At 40.6% G+C, this 20,974-nt stretch overlaps 1 protein-coding gene across 1 annotated transcript in view; it reads right to left on the reverse strand.

The window, feature by feature from the left end:
* Positions 1-20,345, reverse strand: part of LRP1B (LDL receptor related protein 1B) — a 1,872,788-nt gene extending 1,852,443 nt beyond the window's left edge. The window contains exon 1 of the mRNA XM_066577770.1: positions 20,264-20,345. Within this exon, the coding sequence (XP_066433867.1) occupies positions 20,264-20,345 (82 nt within the window). The remainder of the gene's footprint in view (positions 1-20,263) is intronic.
* Positions 20,346-20,974: the final 629 nt, after the last annotated feature.

Below are 20,974 nucleotides of genomic sequence, written 5' to 3' on the forward strand. Positions count from 1 at the left end.
TGCCGCCTCTAGCTTGGATACAAGATAAGTAGAAGAATGAGATTAGCGCTCCAATGTGAGGTGGAGAAAATGGCAGAGTCGAGAGAAGTAGAAAGAGAAGAAAAGGGAAATCCAATTGGACTCACCCCAGACGTACCGGACCCTGTGTAAGGTCACGGTGCGTCTAATGATCCTGGAAGGCAATGATATCCACGGTAGAAGCTATGGTGTCATCAAGGAATCCTGATCACTGGTCAGTGACATCCTAATGGGGGAGAGCATCGCAGGGTGACTCTAGGTAGAATGTATACCAGAGGCAGCAAAGGCAGTCGACAATAAATTAGAAAAAAAAACCCGTGCTCCAGTAACCGGATAGGTGGAATGAGAAGGCAGAAGGAACTTACTTAGCAGGGGTGTCAGTGCAAATCACACTCCTGAAAATCCAGGTCAGCTCGTAGAAATGAATCTTGTCCAAGTTATGACGAGAAAGGTTCTTTATTCATAGTGATTTTCATGGATTTTCAGGGGTGTCAATTGCACTGACACCCCTGCTAAGTAAGTTCCTTCTGCCTTCTCATTCCACCTATCCGGTTACTGGAGCACGGGTTTTTTTTTCTAATTTATTGTCTACTGCCTTGGATACAAGATGTGATACAGGGGGCATGGAGGCTCTAGTACCCTGTTGTACTGCCTCTAGCTTGGATACAAGATGTGATACGGGGGAGAGGGGGGGGAGCATGGAGGCTCTAGTACCCTTCAGTATCACCTCTAGCTTGGATACAAAATGTGATACAGGCAGGGATGGAGGCTCTAGTATCCTTTTGTACCACCTCTAACTTGGATACAAGATGTGATACGGGGGGCATGGGGGCTCTAGTACCCTGTTGTACCACCTCTAGCTTGGATACAAGATGTGATATGGGAGGCATGGAGGCTCTAGTACCCTGTTGTACCATGTGTAGCTTCGATACAAGATGTGATATGGGGAGCATGAAGGCTCTAGTACCTTGTTTGGGCCGCCTCAAGCTTGGATACAAGATGTGATATGGGTGCGAATGGAGGCTCTAGCGCACTGTTGTCCTGCCTCTAGCTTGGATACAAGATGTGATATGAGGGGGGGGGGGGGCATGGAGGCTCTAGTACCCTGTTGTACCACCTCTAGTTTGGATTCAAGATGTGATACGGATGGGCATGGAAGCTCTAGTACCCTGTTGTACTGCCTCTAGCTTGGATACAAGATGTGATGTGGGGGGCATGGAGGTTCTAGTACCCTATTGTATAGAGATCTCTCCCATGGTCTGTTTATACACAGGACTGTTACTATGAGTCGCTCTCTACATCTAGAGAAAAGAAAGTTTCTACACGACATAAAAGGGGGTTCTTTACTGTAAGAGCAGTGAGACTGTGGGACTCACTGCCAGAGGATGTGGTGATGGCAAACTCATTAGAAGAGTACAAGATGGGCCTGGAGTGTAATAATAATACATGTTACATCACTGATTGACTGAGGGGTCACTGATCCAGGAAGTTATTTTAAAATTTATTCTCCAAATAGAACCTCTTGATTTCAGTGGGCTAATTCACATGCATGTATTTTTACTGCGCATTTCAGTTGCACATTTCCTGTGCATTTGCATACCAGAGGTCTGCAAAGAAGTCAATGGGGTGGAGGGTGGGGTGCTGCACAAATGTGCACACAATGTGTTAGGACATGCGTTAAACTGTTTAATTCCACTGGAAAAAAAACACATCTGGAACTCATCAGCCTAATCAGCCATTTCCATCGCTGCATCTTTGTGGCAAACGAACATGCCTGCGAGCAGAAAAAATACAGTAAAATGTGCCAATGTGTGTGTAAAAAACCCTTATTCATTCTGTAAATATGCAGCGCTCATGCATGCGCAAATACGCCTACGCTCGTGTGAAGGGGGCTGAGCCAAATTCTAATTACTTAGCGCTTATACTTTGTTGCACTTGGATAAATTTCTCAATATATTATATTTCCTAATTTTTAGCTTTGTTTAAAGAGACTGTCACCATATGTCTGCAGCCCTCACTGAGAGCACATCAGGCAGCGCCTGTCACACTGATTACACTGATATGTCTGCTGTGGATCCGTGCAGGAGTTTGGGAGAAACTTGCATTTTTTTAGCAGAGGCAGACACAAAACTCCCACTGCATATTCATGAGCTGCAGTATGGCCACACCCACCCCACCCTCCAGCCAATGATTAGCAACTCTCCATCCAAGGTAAAAAGCAGACAGCAGTCAATCAGTGGCTGGCGGGCGGGGTGGGTGAAGCTATCCTGCAGCTCCAGGACTACTTTAAAGGGGTTGTCTCGCGGCAGCAAGTGGGGTTATACACTTCTGTATGGCCATATTAATGCACTTTGTAATATACATCGTGCATTAAATATGAGCCATACAGAAGTTATTCACTTACCTTCCCTGCGCTGGCGTCCCCGTCTCCATGGCTCCGTCTAACTTCAGCGTCTAATCGCCCAATTAGACGCGCTTGCGCAGAAGGGTCTTCTGCCTGCGGCTCGGTTCGGCAGCAGCGGTGTTCTGGCCCCGCCCCTTCTACGCATCATCACATAGCTCCGCCCCATTACGTGTGCCGATTCCAGCCAATCAGGAGGCTGGAATCGGCACACATGACGGGGCGGAGCTACGCAATGACGCATAAAAGGAGACGGAGCCAGAACGCCGCTGCTGCCGGACAGACCTGAAGGCAGAAGACCCTTCTGCGCAAGCGCGTCTAATCGGGCGATTAGACACTGAAGTTAGACGGAGACGGGGACGCCAGCGCAGGGATGGTGAGTATATAACTTCTGTATGGCTCATATTTAATGCATGATGTATATTACAAAGTGCATTAATATGGCCATACGGAAGTGTATAACCCCACTTGCTTTCGTGAGACAACCCCTTTAAATAGTCCTCCATGCATTTGCTGCTACTGATAAAATGCAAGTTTCTCCGAAACAACTGCACAGATCCGCACCGCAGACATATCACTGTGATCACTGTGACTGTCACTAGCTCGTTCTGTCATCAGAGAGGGGTGTAGAAAGATGGTGACAGAGTTTCTTTGAGGACGAGCAATGAGTAAATGTGAAAAATATGCAAAAGTAGCAGAAATGACTTACTTTCCAAGTACTTTCTTCCTGGCAATCTATGATCTTTGCTATACTTAAGGTGGAAATCCACTTTAGAAGGAAGCCTATAAAGTCAGTCCATACACGGTCATTCGCAGCTCGCTAATCCATAGTCTTTGATACACATTAAAGTCATAGCGCAGCTTTACTTGCTGTGTAAGCCTCCAGAGACGGCTGGATGGCTGTCAGTGAGTGACTCAACGTAAATCAATATATTAAAATAGTCTTGAAATGGAACCGCCGGCTCCTAAATTAACAAAATCTTCTGGTTAACCTCTAAGGAAGCTCCAATAATAAGTAACACTTATAGCGTTAATGCCGTAAATGTGCGGAATTGGATCGTCCTCCGGGACTGATCTCCGCAGCGTCCAACAAATGATTTGAATACATCAAAACTTATGGCAATGTCATTGTATTTCTAATTAAGCACTTTTAACTGACAGATGTAATACCGGAGGACGGGGGGGCTGGAATTACGCTCGGATTTTAAAAGAAGAAGAGATAATTGCAAATGAAAAATGAAAGAAAATTGCCGAGCTCAGTAAATTAGCCATTAACCTCTCACCTCCCCCAGCGACTGCGAGAATCCTGACCAGTGCAACTGGAAGAGTCCCGCAGCAGTAAATGATCTTAATAAAATTAATTTCATCATTTCTGATTAATTCTTTTTGGTACCATTTTAAACTTGCACGAACTTGGCCGCAGACTCGCAAGGACACCGAAAACGCCTGCAAACACATTGCTCTCTAATTTATCTTTTGCTGTTATGAAGAAGAGATATAGCTCCATTTAGTCACAATTTACGGACTATTTGTGTGACCCAAGTGGAGATTTAATAGATAAAACATGCCTAATATATGAGCTGGTCCAGACGCAGACAACGTCCGTATGTGCTACTGGCAGTCTGCGCCGAGAGATACTCCAAAATTAGTACAGATGAAAGAAAAGGAATAGCATCAAGTTTACCGCCCCTAGTGTGTCAGCCGTATAATAACAGGTTATTCATACCAGTTCAAAGTTCTGTTGTATGACTATTTGTCCTGGGGTTCCTAAAAAGAGATATAGATGTGAGATAGATAGATAGATAGATATGGGATAGATAGATAGATAGATAGATAGATAGATAGATAGATAGATAGATAGATAGATAGATAGATAGATAGATAGATATGAGATAGATAGATAGATAGATAGATAGATATGAGATAGATAGATAGATAGATAGATAGATAGATAGATAGATAGATAGATAGATATGAGATAGATAGATAGATAGATATGAGATAGATAGATAGATAAGAGACAGATAGATATGAGATAGATAGATAGATAGATAGATAGATAGATAGATAGATAGATAGATAGATAGGAGATAGATAAGATAGGAGATAGATAGATATGAGATAGATAGGAGATAGATAGAATATAGATAGATAGATAGATAGATAGATAGATAGATAGATAGATATGGGATAGATAGATAGATAGATAGATAGATAGATAGATATGGGATAGATAGATAGATAGATAGATAGATAGATAGATAGATATGAGATAGATAGATAGATAGATAGATAGATAGGAGATAGATAGATAGATAGATAGATAGATAGATAGATAGATAGATAGATATGGGATAGATAGATAGATAGATAGATAGATAGATAGATATGAGATAGAGAGATGGATAGATGATAGATAGATAGATTTATAGATAGATAGATAGATAGATAGATAGATAGATAGATAGATAGGAGATAGATAGATAGATAGATAGGAGATAGATAGATGGATGGATAGATAGATAGATAGATAGATAGATAGATAGATAGGAAATAGATAGAAGTTAGATAGATAGATAGATAGATAGATAGATAGATAGATATGAGATAGATAGATAAATAGATATGAGATAGATAGATAGATAGATAGATAGATAGATAGATAGATAGATAGATATGAGATAGATAGATAGATATGAGATAGATAGATATAGGATAGATAGATAGATAGATAGATAGATAGATAGATAGATAGATAGATAGATAGATAGATAGATATAGGATAGATAGGAGATAGATAGATAGATAGATAGATAGATAGATAGATAGATAGATAGATAGATAGCTATGAGATAGATAGATGGATAGATATGAGATAGATAGATAGATAGATAGACAGATAGATATGAGATAGATAGATATGAGATAGATAGATATGAGATAGATAGATAGATAGATATGAGATAGATAGATAGATAGATAGATAGATAGACAAATAGATAGATAGGAGATAGATAGATATGAAATAGGTAGATAGATAGATATGAGATAGATAAATAGATAGATAGATGATAGATAGATAGATAGATAGATAGATAGATATGAGATAGATAGATATATAGAGAGATAGATAGATGATAGATAGATATGAGATAGATAGATAGATAGATAGATAGATAGATAGATAGATAGATAGATAGATAGATACGAGATAGATAGATATGAGATAGATAGAAGATAGATATAAGATAGATAGATAGGAGATAGATAGATGGATAGATGGATAGATAGATAGATAGATAGGAGATAGATAGATGGATAGATGGATAGATAGATAGATAGATAGATAGATAGGAGATAGATAGATGGATAGATGGATAGATAGATAGATAGATAGATAGATAGATAGATAGATAGATAGATAGATAGATAGATAGATAGGAGATAGATATGAGATAGATAGATAGATAGATAGATAGATAGATAGATAGATAGATAGATAGATAGATAGAGATAGATAGGAGATAGATAGATAGATAGATATGACTGTAACAAGCCCTATATTTTCCTGATTCATTATTGACCTCTTCCATTTTGGTATCTGTGGGTTCTGTCCTCATACTTATATGATGCGGCTTGCAGTATGTGAAAGGACTTGTTCCATTCCTTCCAAGAGGCAGTTGCGGAGGATGTATGACCGCTGATGTTGGGGGACCTTTCAGTCCAATAGCAGGTCCGCTCCTCATGATAAGGTAAAGGGGATCAGATGTAGATGGCTATGGCGCTATCAGCGGTGCTCATCGTTATGCTGCATGGACATCATTACCCTTCAGTAGAAGAGGTCACATCAGTTCAGTTTGCCCCCCCCCCCCCTTAAATCTATAAGCCATATTTCCTAACACCAGAAATCTTTGTGGTTTTGTGAATCTTCTGAGCTACAAATTTGATGTCTGACTATAATTTCATCTACAACAGAGATTAATTAAAGAACATTTCCATCTTCTCATCAAATTACGGAGAGGCAGCGCGGCTCTTCGGTGGTTGTCACTCCCGCGGCGCTCCGTCTGTATGGCTTATTCTCTATAGCAATGGTATTTAATATCTTTCGGATTCCAAAATGTAATTATGTTACCGGTGAAAGAGCGCAGAGTTACACAGTGACATACATAGAGGAGATGGGGCCCCAAAGCAAAAACTTAAATGGGCCCCCATTATGTCACCCAGGACAGGACGGCCCCGTGTTTGTTTCCCATGCCTTGCCCTTTAAAATAACCATTAAGCAAATGCTCCACCTCCTTGTTGGCTAACAATGCAGTTTGGAGGAAGGTCCTACATATCCAGTAGAAAAAGGGATGGTGCAATCACAGCTGGGGGCTCCCATGTCTCCAAGGGCCCGATAGCAGTCGCACAGTCTTCCTATATGGAATGCAGGTACTACCGCATAGCCCTTACTATGCAATCCAAGATGTGACTAGATGCTGAGCTATACTATGAAGCTCCTGAACCCCTATATAAAATATGTAACAAAGGCTCCAATGTAGGACACGTATGTTCTAGTAGTGGTCTCATATGTTGCCTTTATTTGATATTTTTTGGATATTTGATCCTTATCTGTTAATTATACATTGCTTGTTATAATGTCTCACTATATATGGTTGTGCTTTTATGAACTTGCGCAATGGATTGCATGAGAAAGGCTCGAGAGAACTGAAATGTTGCAACTGGTGACTAGAGAGGTCGCTTTATGTCGATGTGCCGTGGCCGTGCTTTTCCTTTGGTGATTTGGATCTATTTGACAAGCGTTGTATCACCAAGATCAGAGGCGAAACGCAAAGCTCTTCGATCCCAATGCAAAATCTGCAACAGCGCCCCCAACTGTAATGCTTCATTTTTTACTACTGATCTCCTCATATGGTGGAGAGAGTCCTTAGGGGCCACCTGAGGCTCCAGAGCCCAAGCACATACTGGGAACCTGTAAGAGAGGATTGTTTAAAGTGCTGTGGATTGTTGTGCTTTTATTCTGCATGTGAGTCACTTTAGTGGCGGTGTGGACTTGGGGGAGACGGGCGGTCTCCACGTTTCCAGTATCTGGGTGAGGCAGGGTGACAGAGCGGCACGCAGCCAGGAAGCTCCACAATGAAAGTAATCCTATGGCCTGTCATGTGTAGTCCTATGGGCAGCAAGACATACTGACCCTTTGTTGGACTGCACTCCTCACCTGGGTACTGCCCATCATATCTAAGGTTAATGGCTGCTGAAAAGCTTGTGGTAAGCTTGATTAATATAAACCCAGTTCCCTGGAAGAATTATTACAATTGTTTTTAGTTTATTAACGACTATTTAATGGCTCGTGTAACAGCAGAATACAAAGAACTTGGACTGTTACTCTAGAACCTTCCTGGCCACAGAGATACCACGGAGACACTGGAGCCCCAGCATAGGCTACAACCTCGTCTGGAATGGTCATAGCCCCGACACAAGGCTCTTTTATTGTTCCTACCAAAAAAGGTAGATAAATCTACTGTGACCCCAGTGATTATACAAGCAGTGAATCTAGCTGAGCCCCCCCCCCCCCCCCCCCCCCCCTCCGTCACCCTTCTTAAACCTATTATAGTTTTGTCTCTGGCAGAGACAACCCCTTTTGCATTGACAATCATATAATACATGGACAGGTTCAGTTCGCCGCAGCTGGCAGCCTTTTGGTCTGCCGGTGGCAGCCTTTTGGTCTAGCCCATGGAGGGGGATCCTAGTTGGAACCACCCATCTTTATGAGGTTATGTGCTCTGAGACTGGAGGGTGAAGTTATATTATCTGGTGCCTTCTTTATTGTCGTACAGCCACCGATCTGCTGGTTTATTGATCCCTGCTCTGGCGATCCAAGATGGCCGTAATGCTTCTTACCCTATAGGATACAATAATGTGTATCAGTAATCAGGATCTATATGCTGCTATCTGATTGGCTCATTTGAGGAGCTCTAGTAAATCAAAGCAACGTGTAATGTCTAAGACTGTCAGAGCACCGCCGGGGCTCAGTGTGCATCGGCAAATCTAACAATCATCTTGGATGTATGAAGAGCGGCAGCAAGCTGGGAAAAAGAGGGCAGCAGCTCATAAAACGGCCACCTTCAAAGGTAACCCCAGAACAGATAAAAGTCTTGGGGGCAAAATCCCAACAGATTTTTAGGAAGTAGAAGGTTGGCAGTGTAGCCATCATGGATCATTGTGGATCATCGTGGATCATCGCGGATCATCGCAGATCATTGTGGATCATCGTGGATCATCGTGGATCATCTTGGATCATCGTGGATCATGGCGGATCATCTTGGATCATCGTGGATCATCTTGGATCATCGTGGATCATCGTGGATCATGGCGGATCATCTTGCTGATGATATTTTTTGGCTTTGCCTATCAGCCATCAGGTCTTCATTGTAGTCGCGAGATGCTATACATCTATATACATATACGTTTCCCTGCATTATCCTTCTTCTGCATGCTGCCTGTAAGATACATTTACATTGCGATCTCTAGGATTTACCACCTAGTTTTACAAATGACAAGAAAATAACTGTTTTTCATTACCGATATATGGAATGGAACAATAAGACGAGATTTAGACAGGAAACTAATTTTCCACATGTAGACAAACTATTAAAACATCGTCTGATCTCCATTTCAGGTTTCTCGCAGTTTGCTGTCATCAGACTATCAGTCTGTCTCCTCGTCTTCCCAGATGCATCCTATTAACACGCTGGAGCAGAGCTCCGTCCTGCACAGTAACTCCACGTACATCACTGGATGCCAACGGGGTGTGCGGCTCTAGAAGGAAGGCTGAACAGAAGGGTCTAGGCACAGAAAACATAATGCAGCTCTGAGGAATCGTCATCTCCATTTGTGCTGCATTATACAGCGGGCTCAGATGAAATGTAACATGCACATTCCAATGCATCCATGGCTCCAGCAGCAGAATAGTGAGTGCAGCTCTGGAGGATAATACAGGATGTAACTCAGGAGCAGTACAGGATAAGTAATGTATGTACACAGTGACTCCACCAGCAGAATAGTGAGTGCAGCTCTGGAGGATAATACTGGATGTAACTCAGGATCAGTACAGGATAAGTAATGTATGTACACAGTGACTCCACTAGCAGAATAGTGAGTGCAGCTCTGGAGTATAATACAGGATGTAACTCAGGAGCAGTACAGGATAAGTAATGTATGTACACAGTGACTCCACCAGCAGAATAGTGAGTGCAGCTCTGGGGTATAATACAGGATGTAACTCAGGATCAGTACAGGATAAGTAATGTATGTACACAGTGACTCCACCAGCAGAATAGTGAGTGCAGCTCTGGGGTATAATACTGGATGTAACTCAGGATCAGTACAGGATAAGTAATGTATGTAGACAGTGACTCCACCAGCAGAATAGTGAGTGCAGCTCTGGGGTATAATACAGGATGTAACTCAGGAGCAGTACAGGATAAGTAATGTATGTACACAGTGACTCCACCAGCAGAATAGTGAGTGCAGCTCTGGAGTATAATACTGGATGTAACTCAGGAGCAGTACAGGATAAGTAATGTATGTTTACAGTGACTCCTCCAGCAGAATAGTGAGTGCAGCTCTGGAGTATAATACAGGATGTAACTCAGGAGCAGTACAGGATAAGTAATGTATGTACACAGTGACTCCACCAGCAGAATAGTGAGTGCAGCTCTGGGGTATAATACAGGATGTAACTCAGGATCAGTACAGGATAAGTAATGTATGTACACAGTGACTCCACCAGCAGAATAGTGAGTGCAGCTCTGGGGTATAATACTGGATGTAACTCAGGATCAGTACAGGATAAGTAATGTATGTAGACAGTGACTCCACCAGCAGAATAGTGAGTGCAGCTCTGGGGTATAATACAGGATGTAACTCAGGAGCAGTACAGGATAAGTAATGTATGTACACAGTGACTCCACCAGCAGAATAGTGAGTGCAGCTCTGGAGTATAATACTGGATGTAACTCAGGAGCAGTACAGGATAAGTAATGTATGTTTACAGTGACTCCTCCAGCAGAATAGTGAGTGCAGCTCTGGAGTATAATACAGGATGTAACTCAGGAGCAGTACAGGATAAGTAATGTATTAACTGAAAATAATGTATCAGGAGTGGACATAGTTTTCCATTAAAAATCATGTTTTGGCATTTTTATGAGCAGTTTGTAGGAAAATTGATTTATGTGTATTATATGATTTATCTGCTGTATATGATGTATCTGAGACAAGCTGTACCTCTAACATTCACACAGATTTCACTTGATTAATAGTCCAAAACTTTCATTTATGGAAACTCTGGAACCTTTTTCTTTTCATCGTTCCCCTGGTAGAAGTTCCCATTTGCTACACATCCCATAAGACCTAATTAAGTCGTGGATCTTACCGGATAGCGAACACAACCAGTTCCTCTTGTCTAATGTTTGTAGCCACCATATGTCTGCTGTTATCAAATCCAGCATAGGTCAAGGTCAGACATCATGACGGCGCTATCAAATGCTTACGCATCCAGTACAGCTCAGCACTGCTGTCATACAGAAGCCTAGCTCAGCTTTTATTGTCTTATTTGGGTTTTGTGGAAGGAAACGCGTCCATTAACAAAATACTGGTGGTGCATTTATATAGATTTGCTTACCTCCAGCTGCAGTATAGATGAAGCAGATACACACTGCACATGCCATGGTAAGCACCATACAGCAGGAAAAACACTATTTCTGGCCATTGTATAATCTGTATCCTGCATTTTCCCCATTTTCCCCGCTGTAGATTGCCAATCTGGTTCTTAGACATTCAAAATGGCCATCATGTTGGTCTTATGGCCTAACAGTTGTTCCCCTTACCCCACAGCTTGTAGGATAAATAGCATCACCATCTGTCCAACTGCTTTCATTCTATATGGGTGTTTCTTCACTTTTGAGACATCTTGTTCTCATAAATCTGTACCCTCTATGGCTTTTCAGTAGGAACTTAGTACCATTAGCATGTCCAAAACTTCATTAAGTTTTCCAATGAGAAAGTAACGAGCGCTAATTTGTATTAATATTACCTGAATGAGGATTTGCTAAAAACATGTAAACACTTGGCGCAATGAGCAGACCCTGCGTAATCTGCAGACAGTACAATAAAGGCTTAAGTGTTCCACAACATGTTCCGTCGTTCCATTTGGAAGGGATCCTGCTGCTGAGATCTTGGGAAGCGTTTAGACTAAGTACAGTAATTCAGTGCTCGCTGCTCGCGCAGGCAGATGGTCTATTTAAGGTCAGATATATCAAATATGTTAATTTGTAGACTAAGCGTCCTATGCCTTGTGCGAGCGGAGCTGCTAGCAAATTATAAGTTGTTACTATATTAGTTTTAATTGTGTTAGTCTGCCTTCGCTGCGATATGGCGCTCACTTCTTGCAAATGAGTTCACGTTATTGCATGTAACCGAAAAAAAAAGCAATATTCTCAATGGGGGTATTTAATACAAGACATAGAATGAGGAGCTTAAACTAGAGGCAATGGAACCATTACGTATGCTGTTCAATTAAAAGGTCTGCATACTTACGATTGTTAAGACCTTTTATGGATCCCCAGATTTCCCTCAGCTTTCTTAAGAAATCAGAAGTTTTTCTAAGCTTCCTCTATTATCTGCTGTTCATCCTTTCCCTCTGATGGGAGTTTTATGTGAACTTGGTGCAATGAAGGAAAATCTCTAGTTGTATCCCATAAGTAACAACCAAATGACGGCATGTTAGTCCCTTTTATAGTCAAATTCTGGCACTTTTCTAAAATATTTTCTTTTTATTAAGCCCAGAGGCTGTTTTTTCCTTACTGAAATGGAGACAGTACTACCTGTGCTTATATTATTTACAGGGACACAAGGGGGCAGTACTACCTGTGCTTATATTATTTACAGGGACACAAGGGGGCAGTACTACCTGTGCTTACATTATTTACAGGGACACAAGGGGGCAGTACTACCTGTGCCGATATTATTAACAGAAGATACAAGGAGACAGTACTACCTGTGCTTACATTATTTACAGGGACACAAGGGGGCAGTACTACCAGTGCCTGTATTATTAATAGGAGATACGAGGAGACAGTACTACCTGTGCTTACATTATTTACAGGGACACAAGGGGGCAGTACTACCAGTGCCTGCATTATTAACAGGAGATACGAGGAGACAGTACTACCTGTGCTTACGTTATTTACAGGGACACAAGGGGGCAGTACTACCCATGCTTATATTATTTACAGGGACACAAGGGGGCAGTACTACCTGTGCTTATATTATTTACAGGGACACAAGGGGCCAGTACTACCTGTGCTTATATTATTTACAGGGACACAAGGGGGCAGTACTAGCTGTGCCGATATTATTAACAGAAGATACAAGGAGACAGTACTACCTGTGCTTACATTATTTACAGGGACACAAGGGGGCAGTACTACCAGTGCCAGTATTATTAATAGGAGATACGAGGAGACAGTACTACCTGTGCTTACATTATTTACAGGGACACAAGGGGGCAGTACTACCCATGCTTACATTATTTACGGGGACACAAGGGGGCAGTACTACCAGTGCCTGTATTATTAACAGGAGATACGAGGAGACAGTACTACCCATGCTTACATTATTTACAGGGACAGAAGGGGGCAGTACTACCAGTGCCTGTATTATTAACAAGAGATACGAGGAGACAGTACTACCTGTGCTTACATTATTTACAGGGACACAAGGGAGCAGTACTACCCATGCTTACATTATTTACAGGGACACAAGGGGACAGTACTACCTGTGCTTATATTATTAACAGGAGATACAAGGAGGCATTATCTGTGTCAAGAGATAGGGCTACAGTGTTGTCTGTGCCTACATTATTTACAGAGAGATATAGAAGCAATACAACCTATGCCTACAGTGAATCGTGGAGACAATAATACCTGTGCTTATGTTATTTACAGAGAAGACAGGGAGGCAGCATTATCTGTGGCAACAGACAGGGTTATAGTGTTGTCTGTGCCTATATTATTAATAGTGGATGCAAGGAGGCAGTACTATCTGTGCAAAGAGACAGTGACATCTGCATTATTTACAATGCTGTATATGTCTGTTACATAGAGACAAGGTGGCAGTGTTACCTGTGCCAATATTATTTACAGGGGCAGACAAGCGGGCGCTACTACCTATTCTCTTACTAATTACTGGAAAAAAAAAGAAGCAGTACTATCTGTGTTAAGAGGCATGGTTGAAGATTTTTCTCTGTGTCTACATTATTTAGAGAGAGATAGAGAGACAATGCTATCTATGTCTACAGTCATTACATAGAGACAGGGAGGCAGTACTATCTGTGCCTACATCATTTACAAGGGAAAACAGAGAAGCAGTACTATATGTGCCTCCATCATTTACAGGGGAAAACAGGGAGGTAGTACTATCTGTGCCTACATCATTTACAGGGAAAAACAGCCAGGCAATACTATCTGTACCTGCATCATTTACAGGGAGAAATGGGGAGGCAGTACTATCTGAGCCTGCATCATTTATAGGGGAAACAGGGAAACAATTCTATCTGTGTCTGCATCATTTACAAGGGAAAACAGAGAAGCAGTACTATATGTGCCTCCATCATTTACAGGGAGAAACGGGGAGACGGTACTATCTGTGCATACATCATTTACAAGGGAAAACAGAGAAGCAGTACTATATGTGCCTCCATCATTTACAGGGAGAAACGGGGAGACAGTACTATCTGTGCCTACATCATTTACAGGGGAAAACAGGGAGGCAGTACTATCTGTGCCTGCATCATTTACAGGGAAAACAGGGAGATAGTACTATCAGTGCCTACATCATTTACAGGGAAAACAGGGAGATAGTACTATCAGTGCCTACATCATTTACAGGGGAAAATAGGAAGGCAGTACTATCTGAGCCTGCATCATTTACAAGGGAAATAGGGAAACAGTTCTATCTGTGCCTACATCATTTACAGGGAAAACAGTGAACCATTACTATCTGTGCCTGCATCAGAAAACAGAGAAGCAGTACTATCTGTGCCTCCATTATTTACAGGGAGAAACTGGGTGACAGTACTATCTGTGCCTGCATCATTTATAGGGAAAACAGGGAGACAGTAATATCTGTGGCTGCATCATTTACAGGGAGAAATAGGGAGGCAGTACTATCTGAGCCTACATCATTTACAGGGAAAACAGGGAGCCAGTACTATCTCTGCCTGCATCATTTACAGGGGAAACAGGGAAACAGTACTATCTGAGCCTGCATCATTTACAGGGGAAACAGGGAAACAGTTCTATCCGTGCCTGCATCATTTACAGGGAAAACAGGAAGCCAGTACTATCTGTGCCTGTATCAGAAAACAGAGAAGCAGTACTATCTGTGCCTCCACCATTTACAGGGAGAAACTGGGAGCCAGTACTATCTGAGCCTACATTATTTACAGGGGAAACAGGGAGACAGTACTATCTGTGCCTGCATCATTTATTGTAAGAGAGAAGAAGCAGCGCAGTGTGTGTCTACATTAGTTTGCAGGAGAAATAATGTACTGCTCTCCCAGCAAGGTGACCTCGTTACACTCTAATGTAAGCGCAAAGATGATAGTAGTCACCTTGCTGTCCATTGGGCTATTGACATGTTAGGACCATCAGCCATACATATATAATCTGATTACTAATTAATAATACAAAGAACTCAACATTACTGCGATACAAACCCGTTATCTGTCCTCTCTGAGCCAGTAACAAGGATCTGAAGAAGAATACTGCAGACATCTCCCCACTGTAATGTTATCTTCATAACGCTATATCCAAAGTCAATAATACCAACAGGATGCTGAGTGATGGCGCGTCCGTGTATAACGATCAAGGAATTATCTGATTATCTGTGTTCTTGATAAAATGCATGTTACAGGCAGTAGAGAATTGATTCTAATGTGTCTTCTCTACAGACCAATGTCCCGATCTTAGCACTATAATTCCTACTTCTGCATCCCTCCTTACCTCAAAGATTCAAGTATTTCAAAGATTATGATTTTTTTTATCTATTAGGGACGGAGGCGCTGCTGCATTGTTGCCTATGGAAGATATTTGGCAATATAATGGTGAAGTGTGGTACTGCAACTAATTGTATTTTAAAGGCAGAAAATACTAGAAGAGGGGCTCCGCGCTCACATGAGGATTACTGATTGCTGAGGATTATGACCAATGCACTATAATGTCCCAGCCACAAATACACAGTAGCACAGTGATAGCAGTATATACCGGGTGCCTGGGGATTTCTAATTCTTACTAATTGGTTCTTAAATTGAATCTATCTCTCTCCTATCTATCTATCTCATATCTATCTATCTATCTATCTCATATCTATCTATCTATCTATCTATCTATCTATCTATCTATCTATCTATCTATCTATCTATCTATCTATCTCCTATCTATCTATCTATCTCATATCTATCTATCTATCTATCTATCTATCTATCTATCTATCTATCTATCTATATATCTATCTATCTATCTGTCTAATATCTATCTATCTATCTATCTATCTATCTATCTCATATCTGTCTTATATCTATCTATCTAATATCCATCTATCTATCTATCTATCTCATATCTATCTATCCATCCATCTATCTATCTATCTCATATCTATCTATCTATCTATCTATCTATCTATCTATCTATCTATCTATCTATCTATCTATCTATCTCATATCTTTCTCCTATCTATCTATCTATCTATCTATCTATCTATCTCATATCTATATCATATCTATCTATCTATCTATCTATCTATCTATCTATCTATCTATCTATCTATCTATCTATCTATCTCCTATCTATCTATCTCCTATCTATCTATCTATCTCCTATCTATCTATCTATCTATCTATCTATCTATCTATCTCCTATCTATCTATCTATCTATCTATCTATCTCATATCTATATCATATCTATCTATCTATCTATCTATCTATCTATCTATCTCCTATCTATCTATCTCCTATCTATCTATCTATCTATCTATCTATCTATCTATCTCCTATCTATCTATCTATCTATCTATCTATCTATCTATCTATCTCCTATCTATCTATCTATCTATCTATCTATCTATCTATCTATCTATCTATCTCATATCTATCTCATATCTATCTATCTATCTATCTATCTCATATCTATCTATCTATCTCATATCTATCTATCTATCTATCTATCTATCTATCTCCTATCTATCTATCTATCTATCTATCTATCTATCTATCTATCTATCTATCTATCTCATATCTATCTATCTATCTATCTCATATCTATCTATCTATCTCATATCTATCTATCTATCTCATATCTATCTATCTATCTATCTATCTATCTATCTATCTCATATCTATCTATCTATCTATCTCATATCTATCTATCTATCTATCTATCTATCTATCTATCTATCTATCTATCTATCTCATATCTTTATATCTCATGTCTATCTATCTATCTCATATCTATCATCTATCTATCATCTATGTATTGATCAGCTGTGTATCTCAGTATCTCACACATGGTGTGGACTCATTGTTGCTTGGACCCTCAGATACAACAGGTCTTTGCTTTTTCATCAAAGGATCTTTTCACATCAGACCTTTTCATGAAATGATTTATGCATCCACAGACTTTGACCACCAGATACAGGGGGCCAGAAATCCCACAGAACAACAAGTTATCCTAATCCTGTTGTATATTCAATGACTCTTGTGCATTAATTAGCGCATCGCTGATTCTAGACCGGTATGCTAAGCGCTTAGGATAGAATCTACAGTAAGAAATAAATATTTTAAATCAGGGCGTTCAGTACGGTAGGACGTGCTCTCTGCTGGGACATTTGGTGCCTTCCTCATTTCATGCACTAATTAGCATTACCGCACTCCTCGCAGGCTCTTTATTGCCTCTTTACTAATATTTGGTTCAACAATCAGCATAGATTACAATACAGCAAGGAGATGACATAGTTAAATGAAATCCTGTCATCATGACTTTCTGTCTCTCCCCCCTCCCATATGTCTCTACAGTATAACACTGCTGTATGGAGATAGAGCTCAGATAAGTGCCCCCTGGTGGTGGAAATTGAAACAGCAACCTAGTTTATGATCAATATGATCAAAACTTTATCCATTCAAAATATAAACTACCTTATTGTATATTATATGATCAAAGAACACAATGAACCAAAATGTCATACTAATTATCTACAGGTACTAATACAATGATTCAGGATTCAATTGTATCTGATAATGAATAAATTATCTTATTCAACCAATTAGATGGGTATCTTTAATTTCTAACCATCTGTGGTTCCAAATTAAAGATTTAAAGTAATTATATTCTATAAAACTATAAAATAATCACATTAGGCAAAACATCAGATTGACAGTAAGTCATTATACAAGTCATTAATATGCATGCAATAAATAAAGCTGTGTACATTTCTTCTAGACCTAAGACAAGTATGGACCCATTCCATTTCGATGTATGGCCTATTCATCACAGTTAAGTCCATTAAATGGCATTTTGATACCAAAGAAAATTATTTGGGACAATATCTCTTTAAAAAGATGGCTGTTGACCCAATTTAGTAAAAGTGCAGGTATCATGATAGGACCTGAATACAAGACTCATCTTGACTGAAGGAAAGCGAACATAGCTCCATTCATGCCCAATGTGGAGTTATTGAGATTTCTGGGGAAATTTGAATACATTTCCATTGACATTCTGTTCACAAACTAATTGCAATGCAAAGATCACAACCCCGAATGAAAATGCCAACTTTGAAGAGCATATTTTTCAAAGTGCCATATGATTCCTAAGGACTCATTAATCTTGGGCCAAACCGCTCTTGTAGATGTAGAATAGACTCATTCTGCTTTACCTCTCAATTATATTAATAAATGGAGAGAAACCACACCTGTGTTCCTCCACCCCAGAATGTAGTGCCGGCGGTCCTACATCCACTGAGAACCCTTAATCTGCTGATAAATGACTGCAAAAAAGTTTCTGCAAACATGCATAAATTCATAATGGATGAGCCATGGTCTCCTCGGTGATATTTATAGACTTTATGATTTAGCTAGCTTTAACTAATAAGAAGATATTAACTAATTTGGCCAACGGCGGATAAAGGAGCCTCAAAAGCTCCTCAGCAAGACATTTGTACAAATCACCTTGGTAACACATCTTCCTTCTACAAATACTCCAGTAGACTTGCACCCAGAATGTGCTCGGACCCTTGGTGACACAAATATAATTATGTCTCCTCTAAAAATCCAAATACCATATGGTGCAGGATGAATAGAAGAACTGAGACCCACCATGGAAAATGGACAGTGCAAGGCAAAAGCAAGGAGGATGCTTAACGGACCTTTCACATGTTCCCGTAAGACGCACCTAAAGACGCAGCTGCAGATTTCTGCTCCATAACCCGCCATGTATACATGCAGATTTTGGTGCAGAATTTTTTGCGTTTTAAGGTGCGTCTTGTAAAAAATATGGCACATATGTGAACGGTCACTTATATGGAGCTCAAATAGGCCACATACTTAGTGTGCTAATCTGTTAAATACCCTACAATATACCCTAATAGTACTGTATAGTGAAATCTACTCACTAGAGTACCATGCCCATGTGATTGCAATGTTTGTATGGCAATTGTTAAACCCTAATCATGCAATTTATACCGTATTAAATCACATTAGACTGCAAACATTGGCCATGCACAGTGCCTATAGACTGTACCGTATACATAGACGATTACTTATCAAGGTTGACTTGTCTGTTTTGCCTACTGCAGAGTTTAGATTTGGAACAATACACACTGGTGGATAAGACACAAATATCTACCTTCATATAATAAACCGTATGCTGTACCATAAGGTGTAGCATATGCCATTAATGAGCACATTAGACATGCATGCATTCCCCCTTTAAGTCTCATATCTGGATTCTTCAAGGTAAAGGACCCTGACTGCACACAGAGCAGCATTGACCACAATAACTTCTAATATCCAGCACTGACAGCATGCTAGAAGTCACTGACTGGTGCCAGTTATACATCCTTTGCAGCCTCTTCTTCCTCACTATGTACATCAAGGGTAACACAACAAAAGTTCTAGCAGCTAATAGTTATTAGAGACCCCCAGCTGTAGGCTGTCAGTGTGCTGACAGCTATTGATTGCCATTGGCTTTCTTTAAATATATCTATAGATGAAATCGCAACCAGAATCAGAACTATCTCTTCATACGGCAATATTCCTGGAGCTGGAATAAGAGAAGTTTATGACCTATTGTTGAGCTCCATCTCTGTAACTACAAGGCATTTGCTTGCTATAATCTGCTGTAAAATCCTTCCACTATGCCAGTGCTACCATCTACATGTCAACCTTATGATAGCAGAGCTGCAAGCACACACAGACACAGGTATCAGGGAGAGAGGATTCTACATTTTGGGTAGCAATTTCTGTTTTCTTCCAATGCAAAAACCGTATTAGCCATCCAATCCTTACTTAATAGAGCTAGAGATGTCTCCTGCAGCAAGCCACATTGACTAGAAAGCTCCGTTCTACATACTGTACTTTCTCATTGCAGCTCAATGCCTGGCAAAAGCAGCTGAATCTCACACAGACAATGTACAGCCAAGACATTCATTGCTCCGAGCTGCAAGATCTGTTCTTGTCTAAGCTTTCAGGGATAAAGTTCTTAAGTTGATGTCAAGAAATGAAGGTTGCTTACCTGTTTCAGCTCCCAGTGTCAGCACCTTAGCCATAGGTAATAATCCTGATAGAGTCAATAAGGCTAGGAGGAAGTGAGACATGGTTGCAGTGTGAAGCTTCCAGCTGCCTCACTGCACACTCACTTACTAAGTCAGCAGCAATTTACAATTGTCAGTGGAAATTCTTGTGCTAAGTGAGCCAGCCTGCCTTCCCTCTGTTCCTAGCAGGACTGTAGGTGTGTATGTGTGTGAGCTTCTTGTGTGTCTTGACTTCTCAATGCAGAATACGCCTGATCTTACATCACACAAGAGGGGCAGTGAGAGATGCCAGCAGAGCAGGATCCACTGATTAATCACAGAAATCTACCCCAGACATCCCTTCCCTCCACATAAATCACATCTATTACTGAGGAAGAGACATTTAACACAACAGGGGGAGATACATTTGCAGACTGATACATTTACAGATTGATACATTTGCAGATTGATACAGTTGCCGACTGATACATTTGCACAAAGCAAAACATTTCGCCTTTTCATAAACATCCCTTCTTGCAAAATGTTCTCTCTCCAACCATTCCGTAATTGCATGGTATGAATGGAGCATTTATAGGGGATCAGAAGAGGCTCGGTGATTACAGTAGCTATATAACAGAATGGGGGTTAATACTTAGGGCAGATCACGGTATTTGGGTGTTGATGGATGATATTGGGGGTGAAACAGGGGGATA

Source organism: Eleutherodactylus coqui, chromosome 8 (genome assembly GCF_035609145.1).
Source record: "Eleutherodactylus coqui strain aEleCoq1 chromosome 8, aEleCoq1.hap1, whole genome shotgun sequence".
Classification (NCBI taxonomy): Eukaryota; Metazoa; Chordata; class Amphibia; order Anura; family Eleutherodactylidae; genus Eleutherodactylus; species Eleutherodactylus coqui.